This window comes from Pollicipes pollicipes, unplaced genomic scaffold, assembly GCF_011947565.3.
Source record: "Pollicipes pollicipes isolate AB1234 unplaced genomic scaffold, Ppol_2.1 Scaffold_7261;HRSCAF=8764_pilon_pilon_pilon, whole genome shotgun sequence".
In the NCBI taxonomy this organism is placed as follows: Eukaryota; Metazoa; Arthropoda; class Thecostraca; order Pollicipedomorpha; family Pollicipedidae; genus Pollicipes; species Pollicipes pollicipes.
Genome location: NW_023597054.1, coordinates 60,865,150 through 60,885,721, shown reverse-complemented (window position 1 = coordinate 60,885,721; position 20,572 = coordinate 60,865,150). Strand labels below are relative to the sequence as shown.

The 20,572-nt window shown below is 55.0% G+C and overlaps 2 protein-coding genes and 1 long non-coding RNA gene across 8 annotated transcripts; 2 read left to right on the top strand and 1 right to left on the bottom strand.

Annotated features, from left to right (window-relative positions):
- Positions 1–3,495: 3,495 nt before the first annotated feature.
- LOC119113204 (B-cell receptor-associated protein 31) lies at positions 3,496–6,924 on the bottom strand. 6 transcript variants are annotated; one of them, XM_037237557.1, is made up of 5 exons: positions 6,871–6,924; positions 6,074–6,188; positions 5,396–5,496; positions 4,956–5,109; positions 3,496–4,438 (listed from the first exon to the last, which is right to left on the bottom strand). In XM_037237557.1, exons 2-5 carry the CDS (start codon positions 6,163–6,165, stop codon positions 4,117–4,119), a joined length of 669 nt encoding a protein of 222 aa, XP_037093452.1. In that variant the 5' UTR covers positions 6,166–6,188; positions 6,871–6,924; the 3' UTR covers positions 3,496–4,116. The 6 variants fall into 6 exon arrangements, with proteins under 6 accessions (XP_037093452.1, XP_037093451.1, XP_037093447.1 ...); XM_037237556.1 differs by lacking the exon at positions 6,871–6,924 and adding an exon at positions 6,665–6,822; XM_037237552.1 differs by lacking the exon at positions 6,871–6,924 and adding an exon at positions 6,604–6,644.
- Positions 6,925–7,008: 84 nt separating this feature from the next.
- Positions 7,009–8,531, top strand: LOC119113252 (uncharacterized). Its single transcript, XR_005095865.1, has 3 exons — positions 7,009–7,085; positions 8,052–8,180; positions 8,407–8,531. It is a non-coding gene; the product is annotated as an uncharacterized LOC119113252 (long non-coding RNA).
- A 569-nt stretch (positions 8,532–9,100) lies between these two features.
- Positions 9,101–19,854, top strand: LOC119111699 (coiled-coil domain-containing protein 142). The gene is made up of 11 exons (XM_037235504.1): positions 9,101–9,124; positions 9,335–9,400; positions 9,803–9,872; positions 10,494–10,661; positions 11,248–11,392; positions 12,457–12,595; positions 13,137–13,247; positions 14,193–14,343; positions 14,913–15,048; positions 16,318–16,340; positions 19,847–19,854. Exons 1-11 carry the CDS (start codon positions 9,101–9,103, stop codon positions 19,852–19,854), a joined length of 1,041 nt encoding a protein of 346 aa, XP_037091399.1.
- Positions 19,855–20,572: the final 718 nt, after the last annotated feature.

Sequence of the window (20,572 nt, the reverse complement as noted above, 5' to 3'; positions counted from 1 at the left end):
TGCAATTGATACAGAACCAATAGGGCTTCATAAATCTCACACTCTGGAACTTTCTCATCTTTCTGGCGCCTATTGCTTAGCTGAAACCCGAAGAAGCAGTTTGAATTCCATGTATTATGGCTTAGAGAGTTTAAAAACATTGCCATGGAAACACGATTATAATACTAGTGGGGCTGAAGTGCGAATCCACACCTGAGCGATCTGTCTCCAAAAGAGCAGTGGAGCAGAAACAGCTGCTAATCTAATCTCTCCCTGAAAACGTGGGAATCGGCACTGCCTCACATTCTCTTGCTGGTTCATCATCAGATCTTATTATCATCACCAGCAGCGTGCGTAGGTCACATTATGCGCCAGTTTATGTCCGACGCATGCTTATGTTTCAAATGTCTGTCGAGGGTCGTGTTCGGCCTAAGACGTCCTTTAACGCAACTTGTGGCACAATATCCTGACCTCAGCTGACCGGGTCTTATTTGACACCCGACCCCATCTGGCTTGATCTGATGACTTCTGACCAAGCTTACGCCAGCTAGGAAGACACTTTGAGTTGCTGGAAATACTTTTCGGCGGGACACTCTTTTGAAAGTGGAGGCAACCGGCCTATCTGACATTTCACGGCCTGGTCTGATGCGAGCTAGGTTCAAGTCAACAGCACTGGACTGCTGCCCTTAAAAGTGTTAAGTGTTATCGCCGCTTGGCACTTCAGCGTAACACTTGAAACAGCTTTGTTATACTCCAGATGGCATGGAGATAGAATATTCGAACCTGACCTGACGCGATCTCGCTTAACTTGACCTGATTATTTTAGCCCGACAACGATGAAAACATCTGCGTCGTAGCATGCGCAGTGGTCGGAATCCCATCCTTTGCAGAACGTGGTGACCTTGGGTCAGGTCAAAGGCCACCAAAAAGCCAAAAATACCCAAATTGGCTGCAGACAACCCATGCTCCAAGCCTATCAGACAGATCAGCATGAAAACTGCATAAATTTATGTGCCATAGTCTATATCCAATTCTTTTCAGACAATCATGACCTTAGGTCAGGTCCTTTTCCCTTTTCCCAGGTCCCAAGTCCTTTTTCGGTCGGTCAAACATATTTTCCCGGTTTTTGGTATTTTTGGTGATTTTTGACCTGATTTTCTGCTGTTGCATTCTGGAAATAAAAGGTGATCGACCAAACGTTGTCGAATAATGCAGCTTCGGTGTCGATCAGCGCTATAGGTTCAGAGCATAGGGTTGATAGCAGGTTTGGTTGGCAGTATAGTTCCTCCCGTGTTTGAGATGTTCCGCAACCGGGGTCCTGATTATGAACACACCGTATATTTTTTCCGAGTGATGGCGAGACAAGCGCACTTTTTCATGTTGACTGGTTTAATGCATTTTGAATGCCCCACTACACCGTAGCGACCTTACACCGTGCTTTCCATCGTAATGACCTTATACAGCAGACTTAGGACACTGTCGTGCTCAAGGCCAGTGGCGCGGAGATCAACGAGGGAGGGAAAGGGGCCGAGCTCTCAACTTTTGTAAAATTTGAAATTGACCGCATCTATGCGGATATAAAAGAAATATGCAACAATGGCTATCCCCCGTCTTTGGTGGCGAAGTTCTTAGCATGGGGTGTCCGTTTGTGCCTGCCGGTACATTCCCAAGCCTGTGGGGACGCTTGGTCATGTTCAGCGGCGCCATTCTCGCCTCAGCCGTTTTCATTTGCTTTAGCTGCGGGCGAGGGAGACTCGCCTCCCTTCAAGCATTGAGGACTAAGATCTGGTTCACACCAGAGAATACACTGTCAAGTCTGAGAGAGTCCGAAGGCAAGCTCGAGAACACTTCCTTCAAATGGCTGTATTTCTGAAAACTCAGAGGTGCCCCAGAGGCTCCCAGCGGAGGCCCAGGCAATCCTCTACACGCCTGAGCGGGCTGCCTTGACAGACATCTGGGTTGGTTTGTTTTTTTTTTACAAACGGCACGCTTGCTGTGATCATTTCTTTTTTAAATGGCTGCTGCAAGTTGCCTGGTTTGCATGGCGGTCCACGTGTTTGAAGTCTTGACCCATCAACTAGAATCAGTTAAAGAGGTGGGCCAGATCGTTATCATTGATTGCCATGCTATTCTGTATGGGTATTTTTATAGATTATTATGAAACTAATTTGTCGTGGGCGCAACTCCAAAAGATAAGCATCTCACAATAATGGATGGGTTGTTTCTCGATCAGCCCATCACGCGACATGCGGCGGACAGTGATACACCAATTTTGGTGAGATACCTGACCCTTACGGAAGGAACGTCTTACCCGGCCTAATTTACACGACAGCCAACGCCTTTAACTCAGCTGCCCGTAACCTTAAAATACGCCAAATTGTAGTAGTTCGGCACATCGTCTTTGCTGACTGCCTCGTCGATCGCAATGGTAAAGCGAGCATCGGATGAAAATCGACTTAATTAGATGTGACCCGGCAGGGCTGTTTAGGCCACGGAGCTACGAGCGGCACCGTTCAGCTCGGAGGACAGCTTCGGGCGCCGCCGCCAGGGACAGCAAGAGCCGCAATCGGTACCGCCGCCAGGGGGCGATGAGGCCTGTGTGTCGGCGAAGCTTTAATGATTGGAATATGCGACATGCCTGATGTGATGAATGTCGGCATTGGGGTAGGTAAGTGGGAAACTGCCGACGGAGGCTGAACAACCGTATTGCTCACGCGTCGGAGCGACGAACGCGTTCGATAATCCATCTGACGTGTTCAGGTCGGTACCTGCAGCACCGATGTCCGGATTTGGGGACGTTTTTGAAGGGGCCGCTGGTATGGGCTGACCGTGGACTGGGCCTTGGCGTGAACTGCCTTGGCAGACATTGGTGGTTCGAAGTAAATGTGTCGTTGCCGGTGGGCGTTACATGCCATTTTGCATATTTGTTTCAGGTGACACATCACTTTCAGGTTTCAGGAGCACAAAAAACGATAATTTTACGAAACCCCATTCCATCGCAACCCCGACCCACACAAAAACGAAAAAATGCGAAAATCGATTTAGCATTTTTACTGATTGCCGGTGTAAAACTCAAATGTACCGATTTTACCGCTGGGTTTATTTCATGGACAAACAGGAGCAGCTGGTCCCGTACCCGCTAATAATTTGCTTTGTCAGCGTGTGTGACCGTATACTCGAGCCCCCATAAATCTCAAGACCACGTTGCGCACGTAGTCGCTTTCTTTCTGCTGACTGCATTTTAACATGACCCTAGAACGCATTTTACATCGCCAGCCACGCGGAGAAGCGCCGAAAAACTCGCCGAGTTTTCAGCACCTAAGGGTGATGAGCTTGGTGGCCAGGACACTTCACAGAATGATATTCGTGCGCGCTCCATGCAGAGCCCAGAGCTGGTGACCCACATGCGACAGCGTGCTGTGCAGCGTCACGGTATTTGGCACAGACGCTCTCAGCTGGTGCACGGGGTTAGCGACATTGGAATTTCACGCCCGAAAGAAAACTAGACAGTTGGCGTCAGCGGTGGAGTCATGTATTTCAGGGAACACGCACACTGTATCGACCAAAGCGAAGGCTGAACACAAACACTGCACTGTAAGTGGTGAGTATCACACCGAGACGAACACATACAAAGCCGGCCCAAGCACTCGGTGTCCACTTTACGCGAAGGGTTCTCAACATCAAGTAACAGCACGGCAAAGGCGCGTGAGCACTTACACTGCGCTCACATTCAAGAAGTTAATCCACGAGCTGTGGCCGCAATGCATGCATCCATTTCCGCCAAGGCGCGGCAGCTGGGCGGACCACACCCCAAGACAAGCGGCAATAGCGCGCCGCCCCGCAAGACTCCTCATCTCCGTCCCAGCTCGCTATAACCCGCATGAGCCATTGGCAGGCGTTCGGCGAAAAAGACACCGGAGCATCCGTCGAGCCTACAGACACCGAACGGAAGCAGGCGCGGTCACGGAGAGCACATGCTGGGTATCACAGTCATCAAAGCCAGCCGGGTTGATTATCCCGCGCAGACAGCGCTATTAGTAGTGTACAGTGACCTTGCTCTGTCGCTGCGGTATCGGCAGCCCGTTGTGTCACGCCGCTCCGCGCCCAGCCGGCGGCGGCACGTGCGCCGCCCGCCGATCAGTCGTCCTTCTTGTCGCCGGCGGCCGTCTGCTTCTGGAGACGGGCGTGCTCCTCCATGAGCTGGTCGTACTCGCGGCTGGTGGCCTCCGCCTGGCACTGCAGCATCTCGGCCTTCTTCAGTGCCGCGTCACGCTCGCCCTCCGCCTCCTCCAGCTGCTGCCGCAGCGACCTCAGGTCGTCGCCGCCCGAGCTAGGGTCGCGGCCCTCCAAAAGCCGTTGGGCGGCACTGCTGGCGCTGGTCGCCTGGCGCAGCGCCGCCTCGTTGGAGGCCTCCAGCGAGGCCTGGTGAAGCACGAGCGTCACCAGGCGCTGCAGCACCCTGGCGACGGACAGAACGCAACGTCACTCGAACGTCAGGTCACGCCCGGGAATGGCGAAGGCGCACGTGAAATTTACCGCGGTACTGAGTTTAACTTGGAACCTGTCAATCCCGATCGCAATTTTTGTTGAGAGGAACACGACACTCGTCACGCACCCTCTTTATAGAGAGCAGGCGATTACGGCAGCTGAATTAACGCTCAGGGTAAAGGATCTGGCAGTGAGCATATACCCTTCAAGGCGATGTGAAAATCGCAAAAAACATATTGCTCACAATACCCTGCAGGGGATGACTGTACTACACTATAAAAGGCTATAGAGGACATGACCGAAGAATGACGAACCACAGGGAATGACGTCACATTCCGTGCAGAGCGCATGCATTTTAAACAGCACACCAAGGTTCGTTCACAGGCATACAACGAACCGAAACCTTCCCCGAAGACAGCCTAGCACTCTGCGGTCAGAGCTTCAGCCACACTGACAACACGGAGACCGGCCGCCGGTTTGGCCCTCACAGGAACAGGAAGAGCGCGAAGCCGGAGATGTAGAAATTGCGCTGTGCCCTGAAGAGGCGCATGTGGTGCTGGATCTCCACGTCCAGGTGGCTGTGAGTGGCCAGGTCGTCTGTCTTGAAGTCACCACTGTATTTGCGCATCTCCCGGATAGCGTCTGCAGCAGGACAGGGCAGTCAGCACGCGGGCGCGCTCGCCGCATATGACACCCACGGCCGAAAACGTCTTGCTCCCAGATGTAATTGTGTGTTATGGCAGACCGGTAAAAAGGAAGAAGTCCACACATTGTGTGTAAACCATGAGATCCCAGTTCTGTAACATTCTACACTTATAGGGGTACATGTATATTTACATCAACTGTTTGGTCAAAGGATGCATCAATGTCTGCACACTGTTACTCCTCCCAATACACAGCCAGGAGTCAAAAACCACCAAAACCTTACCCAGGAAGGAGAGGACCAGCACCACTATTATAACACAGAAGTAGAAAAATGACTGCCGTCCAATCGCTCGTAGAAATTGTGACTGGAAGAAGGTATTCCATCTGCAATGACAAAACAGTTTGGCTTTACCAGGGAGCTGTGACACACAAGAGGCCTTGTCACAGAACTATACAGCTCCAGCTCATCCCTTTTTGGCTCAGACATTAAGGCAAAATGACCCAATACATTAGGGCTTATGTGGCATCATAGGCTTACATGGGAGTGGCAATGTTGGATGGAATTTCCGATGCTTACCAAGATTTAAGCACATGAGCCAATCACACAATTTCATTCCAAATCAAGGCAAGCCCACAAGATTCCAACTGTTCACAGCCATATACTGCAAAAATTGTATCAACATATTGACTGAAGCTTCCATTATATGGCAAAAGCACCAATATTTTTTTAATTAACCTACGCAAGCACGGCACTGGAGCACAAGACCAGAGAGAGGAGAGTATATCACTTCTGTACCACAATTTTTCATCCACCAACTCACTCTATATAGAAAATATACATATCATCTTATCCACCAATGCAGGAGCTAACCATCAATCATGCAGCTGAATTAATGACCCATCAAAACTTTATACAGATGCTGCTTTAGGATACTGTACAAAAAACAGACTACAACATTACCTTTTGGCAGATAAGAAGGGTAAAAGAAGAAGCAAGACTGCTGCTATCTCAGCATACAGAAATCCAGCAATGAGAGTCCAATGAATGCTCATGTTGGCTGATCCTGTTGGAATACCTGAAACAAAATCACAGCAGTGTAATGCAGTAAACATGCTCTATTAAACGGATTAAGCATTAGTTCAGCAGCACATTAGCAATTCAGATAACACACATAGCAAGCCACTAACAACAGATCACAATATCTCTGAAGAGGGCTGTGTAAATGAAGTAAAATATTTTTGTTTTGGTATCTTTACATGACACGTACAATTTGCCGACCGACGTATCTAATTCATGTCAAATCGGGACTGCTTTCCCATGCTTTTCACGGCTTTTTGCCCTGCAAATCTGTCAAAAAATGGAATTTCAACCCTCATGGACTCAAGAAAACTCTCAAAACTAGACTACAACTTTAATGGTGCGCCAAGGCCATGGGCCCCCACGTCAGAAACGTTGGAACACTGGTAGCGGAGACCCTCCACGAGACGGACCCTAAGACCTCCTACCACGGCCCCGGCCCCACGTCCCGAAACCAACGAGCAGTGTACGAACCCGCAAGTCTACGTCAGTTTAGCGCTGATTCAGGGACCTTGGAATTTTAAAGGTTCTTCTGGATGGTATACCAGAAATATGATATTCTTTCGTAAGCTACTAGTCGAGTCCTGCTTATTTCATACACCGCTACCAAAAAGTTCAGTGATCAAGGACTACGCTTGTTTTATTATCGTTGTCATTCACGTTGATGGGCCGCAATTCACCGCTAAAACTGGCCGCCGATATTCACTCCAACTGCGCCGTCAGTTGGATTTTATGGCGTCCAGAATAGACAACAACTGCGCAGCCGTGACGTTCTAACATTTTTGGCATTCCGTGCGCATACTTCGATGAGTCTTGCCCCTGAGTCCTCAGGTGGGGGATGGCTCACCGAGGCATGTGATGTATGGCTGGTCTGTGGAGTTCACCTGCAGACATGGTCTGTGATTTGATTTGGCCAAATATTGTGAATTCCTTAAACATGTGTTCCTATGATGATGCTCATATTCTTATGTGTTTTTCATCATTAGTGCTTAGAGTAGTGATCCAAGCGGTATATTCTTGGCCTGCCATGATATCGCTATACGTGACAATTTGAGAGATCACAATACATGACAACATTTCTGTTATTGGTCAGACTATGCATTTTGAGCACCTATGCACTTTGTCACATAATGAGACTGTCACTTGTCACTTGTGTCATGCACTTATGCCCTTTGTCACATGTTGAGGCTATCTGCCCCTTCTATGTAGTGGAAGTTGTGTAGCACCAGATTTTAAGCCATAGGTTACACATGTTGTTATGTTGTTATTAATTTTTCATTTATGTATTATTTCAACTTGTGGGTGTGCACCTCACTTTATCAGGCTATTGTTTCACAAATTTTTGTGCTGTGAATCTGGGGTATTTTAGACATGTGTTGTGCTCTATTGATACATGTCATTGATACTAGGGAATTTCATTGTTCATGTCATTGCTGTGTTTTCAATGGTAGTATGATAAGTTGTGGTGTCCAAGAGGTGATAGATGAATCCTTGCCAGTTGTCACATGAGTATGACAGCTCCTAACTTAACATGGATATCTATCTACCTCATAATATATAGATATTTACCTTACTAAGCAATCACTGCAGTGTAGCAATGTTTTTGTCATTCTTTATTTATAGGTTTGGTTCTTTATTTATGGGTTTGGTGTTCTATCACAGGGATATTTCTGGCTAGGCGTTCTATCACAGGGATATTTCTGGCTATCTTCTGTTCGCTAAGGCTCTTATACATTCACTGTATAATGCACAGTGTGCATGAGAGTCAGTTCTGAACAAGAAACCTACCAAAACTGATGTCTATGAGCCATCTGCATTGCAAAGATGGTACTGGTGTTTGACAATAATGGTATGTTTACAGTCTTAAACTACCAAATAAGATCATTTGGAAATTGTCATTTGGTGGAACAGGGACAGAATCTGCATCAAAGGACTCAACACCAGTATACCACCATAAGTTTTCAACAATATAGGAGTGGCATCATGAAAGGTAAGCTATTTGTAGCTGTAGGCCTATAGCTTTCCTTGCAGTTTTTTATCCATTTGACTTGATAATGCAATTTTTGTTTGCTGAAGCCACACAATTTTTACTTAAGTCTCTGCAGCCACCATAATTCTCCATTGATTTAGAAATTGTTCCATAAATCATTCCTGGAATTTTACCTCTGTTTGTCTCAGTAATAGCAATATGTGCAGCTCTGATCTCATCTGTTTAGTTCCAGGTGAATGATCACCACTCGTGAGGAGCACCATGGGAGTGGTGGTGGTGACAGCTCCCCAAGCCTGGGCTCATTCAGCCAGGTGCTGGCTGGCCTGGTGGGCACAACGGCCGAAGTGGCCGAGCTGACACAGCACCTGCGCCAGCTGACGGCCAGCCTGGCGCAGGAGCTGGAGGCGCAGCGCGCCGCCCGGCCGCCGGCGCCGCTGTCGGCCGGCCAGCTCAGTGGCGTCTTCCTGGCTGAGGACGGCCTGGCCGACGAGCTGCGGCGTCATTGCGCCAGCTGGACCCGCCTCGGCCGTCGGCTGGCAGCGCTGCGTGGCCGGCTGCGCGCGCACCTCTGGCAGCGACTGCTACGCCACCAGGCGGCGGCGCGCGCCGCGCTGGCCGGCCTGGTGCGCGCGCTGGACGCGGCCGTCTCGCTCCTCCTGGCGCTCAATGCCCACCGCGCCTACAGCGAGGCGGATGTGACGCACTTCCAGAAGCTGCTGGCCGTGGTCTCGGCCGTGCACGAGGCGAAGACGGCGCTGCTGGCGGCCGGCCGGCGCGGCGGGCCGCGCCTGCCCGGCCTGTGGCTGTTCGAGCTCACCTTCTGCCTGGACGAGGTCGGCCCGCCGCCATCCCTGGAGCGGTTGTGCGAGCGGCTCGGCCGCGTGCGCGCGCCCCTGCTCTCGGCGGCGCTGGAACTGCGCATGGCGCAGGCGCTGGACCTGGACGTCAGCCTGCAGCGCCACTGGCCGCCTCACGAGCTGGCGCCGGCTGCCGTTGACGCCTCGGTGCCGGCGCTCCGGCTGCCACCCATCCCGACCATCCAGGTGGAGCGCAGCTCGCCGACGTCGGGCTACACGAGCGGCGGCGAGCGGGAGGCGGATGCTGGCGAGCCGGCCGAGACGCCGCCTGACCTGGACCGCCTGCTCCGGCACGAGGAAAACGCCGTGCACAGTCTGCTGCTGGCAGTGCCCATTGGCGCTGTCGGCGGCCTGGCGGCGCAGGTAAACCGGGAAGCTGCGGCCCGCTGACGAGCGCGGCTGATGACCGGCTCGTAGCCGCTGGTGGGCTGAGGTCGGCCTGGTAAGAGCATTTGACGCGCGCTGTTGCGTTGGTGTAGCCATCTGGCTTCAGCGGTTATGTCTCGGATATTCAGGAGCGGCTTGGTGCTCCTCTGTGGTCCTGATTACTGTTCATACGTCACGTGTGAGCTGACGTCTGTGATATCGCCGCCCCTGGCGCTGGCTGTGCGTATGAGGCGTTGGCAAGGCGGCGCGCGCCGGCAGGAGCGTCTGTCCAGCGGCGGCCGGCGGCGGCTGGTGCGGCTGTACCGGGACACGGTGTGGCACACCGCGAGCGACCGTCTGACGCGCCGCCTGCTGTGGCCGGCCGCCGCCGCCCGGCAGCCGGCGCTGGCCGTCTGCGGCGCGCCCGCCGCCCTCGGCTGGCTGCGCGAGGTGCTCGACCTGCTCTCAGGTCAGCTGCGGAAGCTGGCATGTCTCCCGCCCGCTGCCGGACCGGCACCGGGCTGTCCCAAAGTCGGGCCCGTGCCACTGCACGTGCCCATGCACGCGGCGATGTGTTGTTGATGCGGATGTTGTTGTGCGGCTCGCCCTGCGTCGTGCAGTGCTTTTTGACTTCCACGACAGACTGGCTGAACGGAAAGGCCGCGACCTTGCTCCCACCCTCACATGACCATGCACCTGTCATAGGAGCTGGGCTTGCCAGCACCCCAGACAGTAACCCTGCCCTGGTGTAACCCTGCCCTTAATGCCATGACCCCGTCACCCCTCTCAGGGGAACTGGGTCTGCTAGTGTCTCCATGTAATCTGAGCCTTGCCCTGCTATGACCCCGTCACCCCTCCCAGAGGAGCTAGGCCTGCTCTAGTCACGCTGCAGCTGTGGCCTGACCCTGCCCTGACCCCGTCACCCGTCTCAGTAGAGCTATGTGAAGACCCTGTCCTGACCCCATCACTTGTCTCAGAGGAGATGTGTGAGGACCCTGCTATGACCCGTCACTCCCCAGAGGAGCTGTGCCTGCTAGTGTCACACTGTAGCCTTGGCCTGACCCTGCCCTGACCCCTTCACCCCTCTCAGAGGAGATGTGTGAGCTGGGTCTGCCGGCGGCCGGCCTGGCCAGCCGCCTGCGACTGTACATCGCGCCGGCGTACGCCTGCTTCCTGCTGGCGCCGGCGCTGCACCAGGGCCAGAGCACGCGTCACGTGCCCGTGCCGCTGGAGGGCGGCCAGCAGTGCACCAAGTGCGGTCAGTGCCATTGGTGGGGTCCAGCCTCATCCACAGTCTATGTGTGTGCTCAGTTGAATGGCTATGTGCACTGTTTTAACATTTCCAAATTGGTTAAGGGAATGCGTTCCGAAATTGACGTCACATCGTGATATAAATTTTGTGTTTTTCGAGTTGCTGTATGCCGTGTCTTGCCGTGTGTATTAGCCATCAAACTGGTATCTGGCCAGGATGCAGTGGAGCAGTGGCTCGTTTGTGTAACGCCGATTTTTACTGCTCACTGTAAAGATGGACGTGCAAGGCATTGCTTGATAACGCACATTGCGGAATGTCATCAGTAATTGTCAAAGCATTACTAGTGACAGCAGTCATTGCGCAATATTGTACATCTGTCAGTGATCTCAAGTAATTTTCTAGTAATATAGGTTTGATGTCGCATTCGTGTTGGATTCTTCTGCTGTCGTTTTCCCTGGCTAACACTGGGATGTCTTCTGGTATATTAGTGTTTCTTGGTCTCATTCTTTCCGATAACCCACTGTCTCCCCCTTCTGATGGCGCCACTGCTATCTGTCCCCTCAAAATTTAAGTCTCCTTCATCGTCCTGCAGGCAAACTGTACTACAACGCCGTGGCCTTCCTGGTCGGACAGCTGAACCAGGTGCTGGCGGACCAGGCAGCCGCGCTGGCGACAGACGAGGAAGGCCCCGACCTGCTGCCGCTGCTGCAGCTGCAGTTGGTGCTCCAGCGACAGCTGTGAGTCGTGCTGAGAGCGTGGGCAGGGAGAGGACCGACTCAGAATGGCTGCTGCTGGGTGTCGGGTGGCTCACAGTTTGGCGCCTCCCTGGTGTGGTGATGCTGATGCGGGATTTGTGTATGACTACCAGTGTTTTATCAGGAAATGGCAAGTTTGACCATTTTTTACTGTTAATGAGCCCTTATATATGTCTTGGAATGGTTATAATTGTCTTTATGAATATGAGAGTCCATCTTTTTATAAACCTTACACCCACTTAAACACATTCATGAAGAATATGCGTTATAAGGACCGAACCCAGTGACATCCCTGACTCGTCGTACCTTGTCGTCTCCCACCGACGTCACTGGGGGCCGGCCGGCCCGACTGACCGCTGTCCACGGCCCGGCCGACCGTTACCCCGGCCCGACTGACCGTTACCCCGGCCCGACTGACCGTTACCCCGGCCCGACTAACAGTTACCCCGGCCCGACTAACAGTTACCCCGGCCCGACTGACCGCTTTCCCGGCCCGGCTGACCGTTACCCCGGCCGGCCGACTGTTACCCCGGCCCGGCTGACCGCTGTCCCCGGCCCGGCCGACTGTTACCTCGGCCCGACTGACCGTTACCCCGGCCCGACTGACCGTTACCCCGGCCCGACTGACCGTTACCCCGGCCCGACTGACCGCTTTCCCGGCCCGACCGACCGTTACCCCGGCCCGGCTGACCGTTACCCCGGCCCGACTGACCGTTACCCCGGCCCGGCCGACCGTTACCCTGGCCCGACTGACCCATTACCCCGGCCCGACTGACCGTTACCCCCGCCCGGCCGACCGTTACCCCGGCCCGACTGACCGTTACCCCCGGCCCGACTGACCGTTACCCCCGGCCCGGCTGACCGTTACCCCCGGCCCGACTGACCGTTACCCCGGCCCGACCGACCATTACCCTCGGCCCGACTGACCGTTACCCCGGCCCGACTGACCGTTACCCCCGGACAGACTGACCGTTACCCCGGCCCGGCTGACCGCTACCCCCGGCCCGACTGACCGTTACCCCCGGCCCGCGCCGCTCGTCCGGCAGCCGGCTGTGCCTGCACCAGCTGCACCTGTGGCTGGCGTCGCGCAGTCAGCTGCTGCTCGCCTCCTGGCAGACGTCCGCGTACTTCCTGTTGACGATGGCCGACCTGCCGCGCTGCCTGCGCCTGCTCGACTCGCTGCAGGTGATCTCCCGGCGGCCATCTGTCGCCGATCGCCGGGCGGCCGTCAGTGGTGCGCCGGGCAACCGGGCCTGGGCGTCGTCTGGCGGCCCGGCTGGACGGAGTTACAGCTAGCTGTAGAGGCCAGAGCGAGGCAGCGCGGTACATCGGCCGACGAGCCGTTGCGAAGTGAAAGGGAGATAGCATCGTGTGTAAGCCATGTCCCGGTTTAGTGTTTGCAGGTGACCAGGAGACTGGCACGCGAACGCAAGTCGTTCACGGCTTCTGCGCCTAAGCTACCCAGATCCGCGCGTTTTCAGAAAGAAACCATCTCAGATTTATGTGGTCTGTTGAGGCTGCGGGTTTGGCGTCCCTGGTTTCCTTTGAAGTCCTTCTGTTGCCTTCTGTTGCTGCTACGGCGGCGGAACGGGTGGGGTGGCGCTGACCCTCACCCCCACAGATGTACTCTTCAAACCTCATGCGTGGCATGCTCTCGACTCTACATATGGCGCGTGATCTCGCTCGCCGTTCTCCGGTTTGACGGCGCCCTGTCGTCCCGTCACAGTCAGCTCCACCGCTGGACTTGGTCCGGTCGCCGATGCCGGAGCTGCAGGAGGCCGTCAGGGAACGCGCCGACTCAGACCGCCGACTGGATCACCTCTGTCAGCTGCTGCAGGTGAGGGACGGGCTCTATCAGCTGCTGCAGGTGAGAGACGGCCTCTGTCGGCTGCTGCAGGTGAGGGACGGGCTCTGTCAGCTGCTGCAGGTGAGAGATGGGCTCTGTCAGCTGCTGCAGGTGAGAGACGGGCTCTATCGGCTGCTGCAGGTGAGAGACGGGCTCTGTCGGCTGCTGCAGGTGAGAAACGGGTTCTGTCGGCTGCTGCAGGTGAGAGACGGGCTCTGTCGGCTGCTGCAGGTGAGAGACGGGCTCTGTCAGCTGCTGCAGGTGAGGGACGGGCTCTGTCGGCTGCTGCAGGTGAGAGACGGGTTCTGTCGGCTGCTGCAGGTTAGGGACGGGCTCTGTCGGCTGCTGCAGGTGAGAGATGGGCTCTATCGGCTGCTGCAGGTGAGGGACGGGCTCTATCAGCTGCTGCAGGTGAGAGACGGGCTCTATCGGCTGCTGCAGGTGAGAGACGGGCTCTGTCGGCTGCTGCAGGTGAGGGACGGGCTCTATCGGCTGCTGCAGGTGAGGGACGGGCTCTATCAGCTGCTGCAGGTGAGAGACGGGCTCTGTCGGCAGCTGCAGGTGAGAGGTGACTGTGCCAAAATTCACTACTGCAGGTAGGGTAAGTGCACTTGCTTACGATGGAGGGGAGGATTATGCCAGCTGCTGCCTGCTGAAGGGGGGGGGGGCGAGGTGCCAGCTGTATAGAAGCCTGGCTGTAACGTGTCATCGTCGTCATTCATGCTTCGGAGTAGTGAGGCTGGGATGAAACGTGTTGTTGTAATACAGTTGGCAGATTATTGCAACGACTTCTATAAAAGCAAAACATCTGTTTACTACATCATAGCTAGGGGAGGTGAAACACGCCCTCAGTTTACCATTTGATTCCATGGGAGCGATCTCCGACCTCGTGCAGCGCTCCCTCCCAGTGGTTACAAATCGGCGCTCTCCCGGCAGGGGTGTCAGACGGCCAGCCTGTCGTCTGTTTCGGAGGCGTGCCGCAGCACGGCGCTCGCGTCGCTGGACCGCCTGATGCCGGGCAAGCTGTACTGGCGCCGGCCGGCCATGGCCGCCTCGCAGCCCAGCGACTACGTCCGGCAGTACATCGGTGAGACGTCCGCCGCGCGCATATCTGTTCGTCCAATGTTATGTGTCGCTGTGTTATGTCGTAGAGGGAGCAACAAGCCCTAATAGTCATCATTATTAGCATCATCGTGTCTTGGGACGAAAGCACATACGGATGAGATACGGTGTTTTGCCTTTGAGATGGGTTTAGAGATCTAACAAACAGGCTATACGCCGACCGCGAATTATGCATGTGATCGCGGCTGGGATGAGATTTGGAAGATAACTCTCGGTTGTAGATGTGGTTGTCCAGCCTCAATACGGAGGTGGGGGAGGAGGGGTCGTCAGCAGGACGTGGACCGACCATCACGGACGCCTGCCACCCCAGCTGTGTAGAGGGTGTGTCGTACTGAGCCAGCGCGTGAACACGTGGCCCGCTGCCCGCTGCAGATGACGTGCTGGAGGAGGTGTTGCGCGCGGTGTGCCAGCTGGGCGGCTCGCTGCAGCTGACAGTCGGCGGCCTGGTGGTGAAGGTCGCCTGCCACCCCAGCTGTGTAGAGGGTGTGTCGTACTGAGCCAGCGCGTGAACACGTGGCCCGCTGCCCGCTGCAGATGACGTTCTGGAGGAGGTGTTGCGCGCGGTGTGCCAGCTGGGCGGCTCCCTGCAGCTGACGGTCGGCGGCCTGGTGGTGAAGGTCGCCTGCCACAGCTGGATGGAGTACATCATCCAGCACAACATCAAGTTCAGGTATGATGCGTGTCAGTCACGGTGGGTATTTCGTGATTACGTTTGGTTGCCCCATTGGCGTGATAAAGTGGCCGGTTTTAAGTTACAACGTGGTTGAACGATAAGCCGAAATATGCGGGCGGCCTAGGACGTGCTGGCGAATTATTGCTCTGAATGTGGACTCAGATGATTTGTTGTCGTGTTTGGTCATGCATAACGTAATATTTGCAGCCGCGTTTGATGCACCTCATCAAGTTAAGCGCGCTCACGAAAGCCACTTTGGACAGTTCTCCCATACGCTCTTAGATATGTCCGTTGGTTGGTCGGGAAAACACGAGGACATGAGAAGCCGTCCTCGTATATATAGCTGGTATTACTATTTGTTGCAGGTGCATGGTTACTTGCGACCTGTAGAATGCGCTTAGCGCTTAAAAGACCCCGCAAACAGTCAAACAACATGGTGGAATTTGTTGGCTTTTTCCTGACGCTGCGTGGCGACACGTTTTGTAGTCCTCTGCCTGCGACATGTCCCCCGCTGAACTGATGGGAAGCGCCTGTCCCAGCTGAGGTGCTTCTGGTGCGTTACGGTCGGGTAACCTGTGTGGACGGGCGGTGTCGACGCTGGTGGAATTTATGGCGAAATGGCAGGCGAGCGGTGCGGTAATGCAAACAGAAACCAATATCATGGATGGCCGCCGCGGCAGGCTGAAAGCGCTCGCGAAATTTTGGGCTGGCTGGCGACCAGGAGCTGTGAAATGCTCAGGTGATTCATAAGCGTTCAAAATTCACATGGTCACTGCATTTAATAAACTCTCTAAGTCATTGGTTGCCAGGTCTGGTGGCGTCGTCATTGGGGCTTGATGACGTAATCAGCTACTCAGGCTGTGTGGCGTTTCCCTGTCTTTCACGCTGACAGGAAGGGCGGGCACTGCGAAGAATCGAACTCCGTACCTTCGGTTTCTCAGATGCGCAGCTCAACCACTACACTAGGTACCCCGGTGCCGGTGGCACGAGTGCATCAGCCTTGCTCCAAAATTCGTGTTTTATTCTAACCAGACATTGTTTTGCGGGACTTTATTAACTTAAGTAATGCTGTTGTGGCCTGTCTCTGGACATCTGGCACTAACTGCTGTCAGGCATCTCTTACATGATTACGTATCATTACAAGCCAGCAAGTTATCATCAACATTATAAACACTTGCATCTGTGAAGAATGGGTGTGCTTCCCCCACTCACGCGCCTCCGGCTCCCCTCGCGCGGCCCTGACCGCGTGTGCGCCCGTGCCGACAGCGTGGCCGGCGCCCGCCAGCTGGGCCGGGACGCGGGCGCGCTGCGCACCTGGCTGCGCCGCCACCCGCGTCTCTCGGACGAGGCGCGCGCCCACCTGCTGGCTGCCGACGCGCTGCGCGAGCTGGAGGGCGTGGCGCACCTGCTGCAGCGGCAGCCGCTCGAGCCGCGCTCCAACCAGGTGGCGCCGACGGCGGAGGAGGCGGCGGCGTCGGCGCCGGCGCGCTCGTCGGGCGGCTCGCTGCGCAGCGATGACATCCCGGCCGAGATGTACGTCCGCCAGCGCGAGGCGTGGCTGCGGCTGCGGCTGCGGCGCGAGGACGCGCCGACCGCGCTGCTGCGGCGCTTCTGTATGTGCCGCTGCTGCATGTGGCCCAACTGAGGGCGCGGCGGGTGAGGGCGACCCGGGCGGAGGTCGGGAGGCCGGGCTGGTGCCTCTTCCTCGCGCGGGAGCTCAGGTGATGCCGCTGGCTCCTTCGAGCTAGCCGGCGTTAACGGAAACGCGATCCGTCCACTGTTGTGAGGGTTACTGCAGGGAATTTGTCCGTGCTGGCGCTGTCGATTCGTGGCCCTGGCGATCTCGTAATCTGGGGAGCATTATGGCGGGCCGGTCCGCCCCGTTGTTGATGTGTTTGTTGATGTTGTCGCGTCTTGTCGGTGATTTGCAGATGACGCCGTGTGGCGGGGCCTCTGCGCTGCGGTCTTGTTTCGCTGCTCGCGCCGTGTGCATCTGTCGGTTCTGGGTTAGACCTGCGGTTCATCTGCTTCAGGGCTTCTCTCGTACCTGTTCGTTGTCCGCCTCGCAGTGTGTATCCGGCGAGCGCGGCGACGACCCTGCGCCGTGTCGAGCGCGCTGACCTTAGTGTCTGTTGAAGGACTGAGCAGTGTTGCCACAACTCAGCGTGGCAGGTCCGTGGTTGGCCTCTCTGGGATGGTTGCCTCCTTCGGGCGCCGCCGGTAAGCCCTAGGCCTCTTTGCGTCCGTCCTGGATCATGTGCATTCTCAGGTCACCCGCGGGGCCTTTTGATCCGTCCCGTGACCACCTACCGTCCCGCCGTGGTGCATGCGTTGTTGTAGGTCGCTCCCGATGCTGCCCCGGGCCGGCCCGGACCAGTCTGACCGGCCTTGGTCAGAGCCCAGCTCCGGCCGTGGTGAGGCTGAGGTGCCGCCGCCACCGCGTTAGACTCACGTCCACCGATGTGACAAAGCGCTACAGACCTCTAGATCGACTTCCGTGGTGACAGTTCACCGATAGTGTTGTCTCTTTGGAGACCCGATTGACTTGCGTTGGGGGCGGCAGGGACGCCACCACCATTCCTCCGCGGCAGATCTCTTGTCTGACGGTACGTGTGTTGTTCTGGCCCGGTGGGTCCGTTGCTGTTCCTATTCGGGGCCCGTTGCGCTAGCGCTGGGCGCTGTTGGATGTGAAGTACCAGCCTATCGAATGGTTAACCTAGCGTGATACATCTAGTCATTCATTCATCTTGTTGATAGCCGAGCGCGGTAGCTGTCAGGCTGCAGAATGCTGTCGTTTTCAATGAATCCTCATGTGAATTATCTACGACTTAAACATAACTTGTGCGGAAAGTCCGGAATCAAAAAATGGGAGCATATCCCACTTTTGAGTTCCAGATACAAACTTACGGCGGACAACTGAGTGATGTATTTTCCTCATGAGGACTAGCTGTCCAGAATGACGCAATAACAGTATTCGGGCTACTGTATCTGTCGTGATCTGCGCACCTGTTTTGTTGGCAGACAACGAAAGCACTCTGGTTCTAAGTGGCTTCTTTTCTCAACTCTAATCCCATTTCAACGTGTCCCTCATCCGTCTGGTCATTTCTATTTGCAATGGGAGTGCGGGACTTTTGCCTGCAATTTAATTGCTCGTAGGTGTCTAGATTAGTCGTATCCGACTCCCATGGCAGGGCCGCATCAGCTGAGTTCTTCCTCGACGGTTCAGCTTGCCAGCTAAAGCATGACTTTCGTGGAATTGTACCATCCTGGGCAAACTGCAATCTGCTAATCACTATAAAGCATGAGTCGCCGATTTTGTTGTGTTTTTACCATCCTTCGGCCAAACTATTCATTCAGTGGGCTTTGCATCTAGATTGTTTATTGTGGGATTGGAAACAATTAAGCAGATTATTTACCTTTGTTGTGCATTTGATGGCCAAGGTTCATTGTTCAGTGTCATGTTCAGTTGCGAACATTGAGGGTTCATCACATGGTGCTTGGGGGAAGACGTTCACAGGTAACACTCCCTTTAATCACTCGATATGATCTCAACTGCATGCCACTAACATTCGTCGATCTGATGTAGATACCCGCACCAAGAAGTGGAGGAAGCGTGGCGGACGTTTCTGTCTTCGCAAGGCGGGTAAAATAGCGCTCAGGCCGTGGCTGAAGAGATGTCCAGTTGTAATGCTACTGTTGAATAAACACGAAAAATAAGCCACATGTTTTCCGTCTTGGATTTCTCCAGCAGCGCAGGCAGAAGTGGGGGGCACAGGAAGCACGTGCCCCCTCGGAACCTTCGATTAAGGGCCCGAAAGGCCGACCGGAGGTCGCACTCGGGGCTCCGGCCCGCAGGGCCGGGCACTCCAACGCCAGCCAGAGGGCCCTGTGCGCTGATTAGGGGCCCATTGAGTCAAAAGGACCTACATGTCGGTCAGACGTCACCAATAACGCGGTCACTTTCGTGATGGCATGGGCCTGAGACTCCATTTCCCAGGTAGGAACCAAGCTGGGGCCAGCGATTCACGTTGGTTGGGCGTCAGCAAATGGCTGGGCCCGACAGTCATTAACGGAGGCCCTGTGTTGGTGACAAGCCCCGATTCTGCCAAAATTATTGTTCGAGGAGGCCCGAGAAGAAGAGCCTAAAGGGCCCACCAAGTCCGATTATCAAGGGCTCAATTGGAGAGTCTAAGGAACGAAGGGCTGGTCTAAGTTTTATTCAGGACCCCCGGCCTACGGGGACGGGCCCTCAAATAGTAGTCAGAAGGCCCTTTGGACCGATCGGCGACTTTCTAAGTCGATATGGGTCTATATGTCGGTCAGGCACCACCAGTGCCACACAATGTGCTCTGTGTTGGCGTGGACCTGAGGGCCCACTTCCCAATCAGCTATATAGCCAAGGCCAGTGATCTACACTGGTCGGGGGCCTTGCATCTGTCAGGGGTCCACAGCGCCTAACAGAGGGCTCTGAGCTCGCAACGGTCCCGAGCCGACCAAGGAAAGTATTGGATGAGGCCCGAAGAGGAGCCCGGGCGGCCTACCGGGACCGACGAGCAATATAAACACGAACTGGTTCGAAAACATAAGAGCCTCAAGGGTCGTAATGGTCCGGTCGTATGTCACTTAAAAAATCGTGGGTCGTAAGGTCGCCACCTAAAATATATCAGTCAGAGGTCCTCTTGCACCAGTTGGGGAACCCCTGAAGCAACGCGAGTGTCCAAGTCAGCCAGAGACCACGAACACCGCACAATCGGCTCCATGTCCATATGAGCTCTTGAGGCCTATTTTCCAACAGGAGCGTGACCGGGGCACCCGATTAGAAAAATGTTTGGTGTCCATGACACAATGAAGGGTTGCTGTGACGGTCAGGGGTCACAGCACCTTACAGGGGTCCTGTGGCGGCAGGCCGCCCCGAATAGGAACGTTTTTTGAGGGGCCCAAAGAGGAGCCGAAAGGTCTCTCGCAACCAAAGATCAAGGGCCCGATTGGGACGCTGAAGAGTCCGAAGGGCTGGCTGTAGGTCACATTAAGAACACCCTGCCCATGGGCCGTGATCTCAAATGTCAGTTAGAAAACCTCTCGGTCAGAGATCACAAACGACGGACAGCCAACTTCGCGTTGGTCTGAACTCTGGGGGCCCCATTTCCCAAGCAGGGATAAATCCAGGCACGCGATTTACATTGGTCGGAGCTCCTGTATCGTTCAGTGTCCCACAACGCCTAACAGGGTATTAACTGTGCCAACAAGGGGCCTTGCGTCGGTCAGGGGGAGATTTGCTCAATAGTGACGGAGACGGGGTCCCGAATGACAGAGGTCCTCTTGCGTTGGTCGGGGCCCTCGTGGCAATAAAAAGAAACATGAGAACTTATGACGAGTGTCCCCTTTGGAGGCAATAGAAGGGTCCTGTGCCAGTGGGGATCCCCAGTATCGAACGGTGAGCCCTCCAGACCAATTCTAGCAAGGGCCTGCTAAGCCTCACTGGAGTCTACGTACCAATTAATCGACCACCTGCGGCGATCAG

What these genes read in the sequence shown, in the direction of transcription:
- LOC119113204 (XM_037237557.1), bottom strand. Translation starts at nt 6,165, where the DNA reads ATGAGCATTCATTGGACTCTCATTGCTGGATTTCTGTATGCTGAGATA. An exon ending in CCCTTCTTATCTGCCAAAAG is followed by an intron (nt 5,497 to 6,073) that starts GTAATGTTGTAG and finishes TTGTCATTGCAG; the next exon opens with ATGGAATACCTTCTTCCAGT. An exon ending in GCTGGTCCTCTCCTTCCTGG is followed by an intron (nt 5,110 to 5,395) that starts GTAAGGTTTTGG and finishes GTCCTGCTGCAG; the next exon opens with ACGCTATCCGGGAGATGCGC.
- LOC119111699 (XM_037235504.1), top strand. Translation starts at nt 9,101, where the DNA reads ATGGCGCAGGCGCTGGACCTGGAC. An exon ending in CGCAGGCGCTGGACCTGGAC is followed by an intron (nt 9,125 to 9,334) that starts GTCAGCCTGCAG and finishes CTCCGGCACGAG; the next exon opens with GAAAACGCCGTGCACAGTCT. An exon ending in CCAGCAGTGCACCAAGTGCG is followed by an intron (nt 10,662 to 11,247) that starts GTCAGTGCCATT and finishes ATCGTCCTGCAG; the next exon opens with GCAAACTGTACTACAACGCC.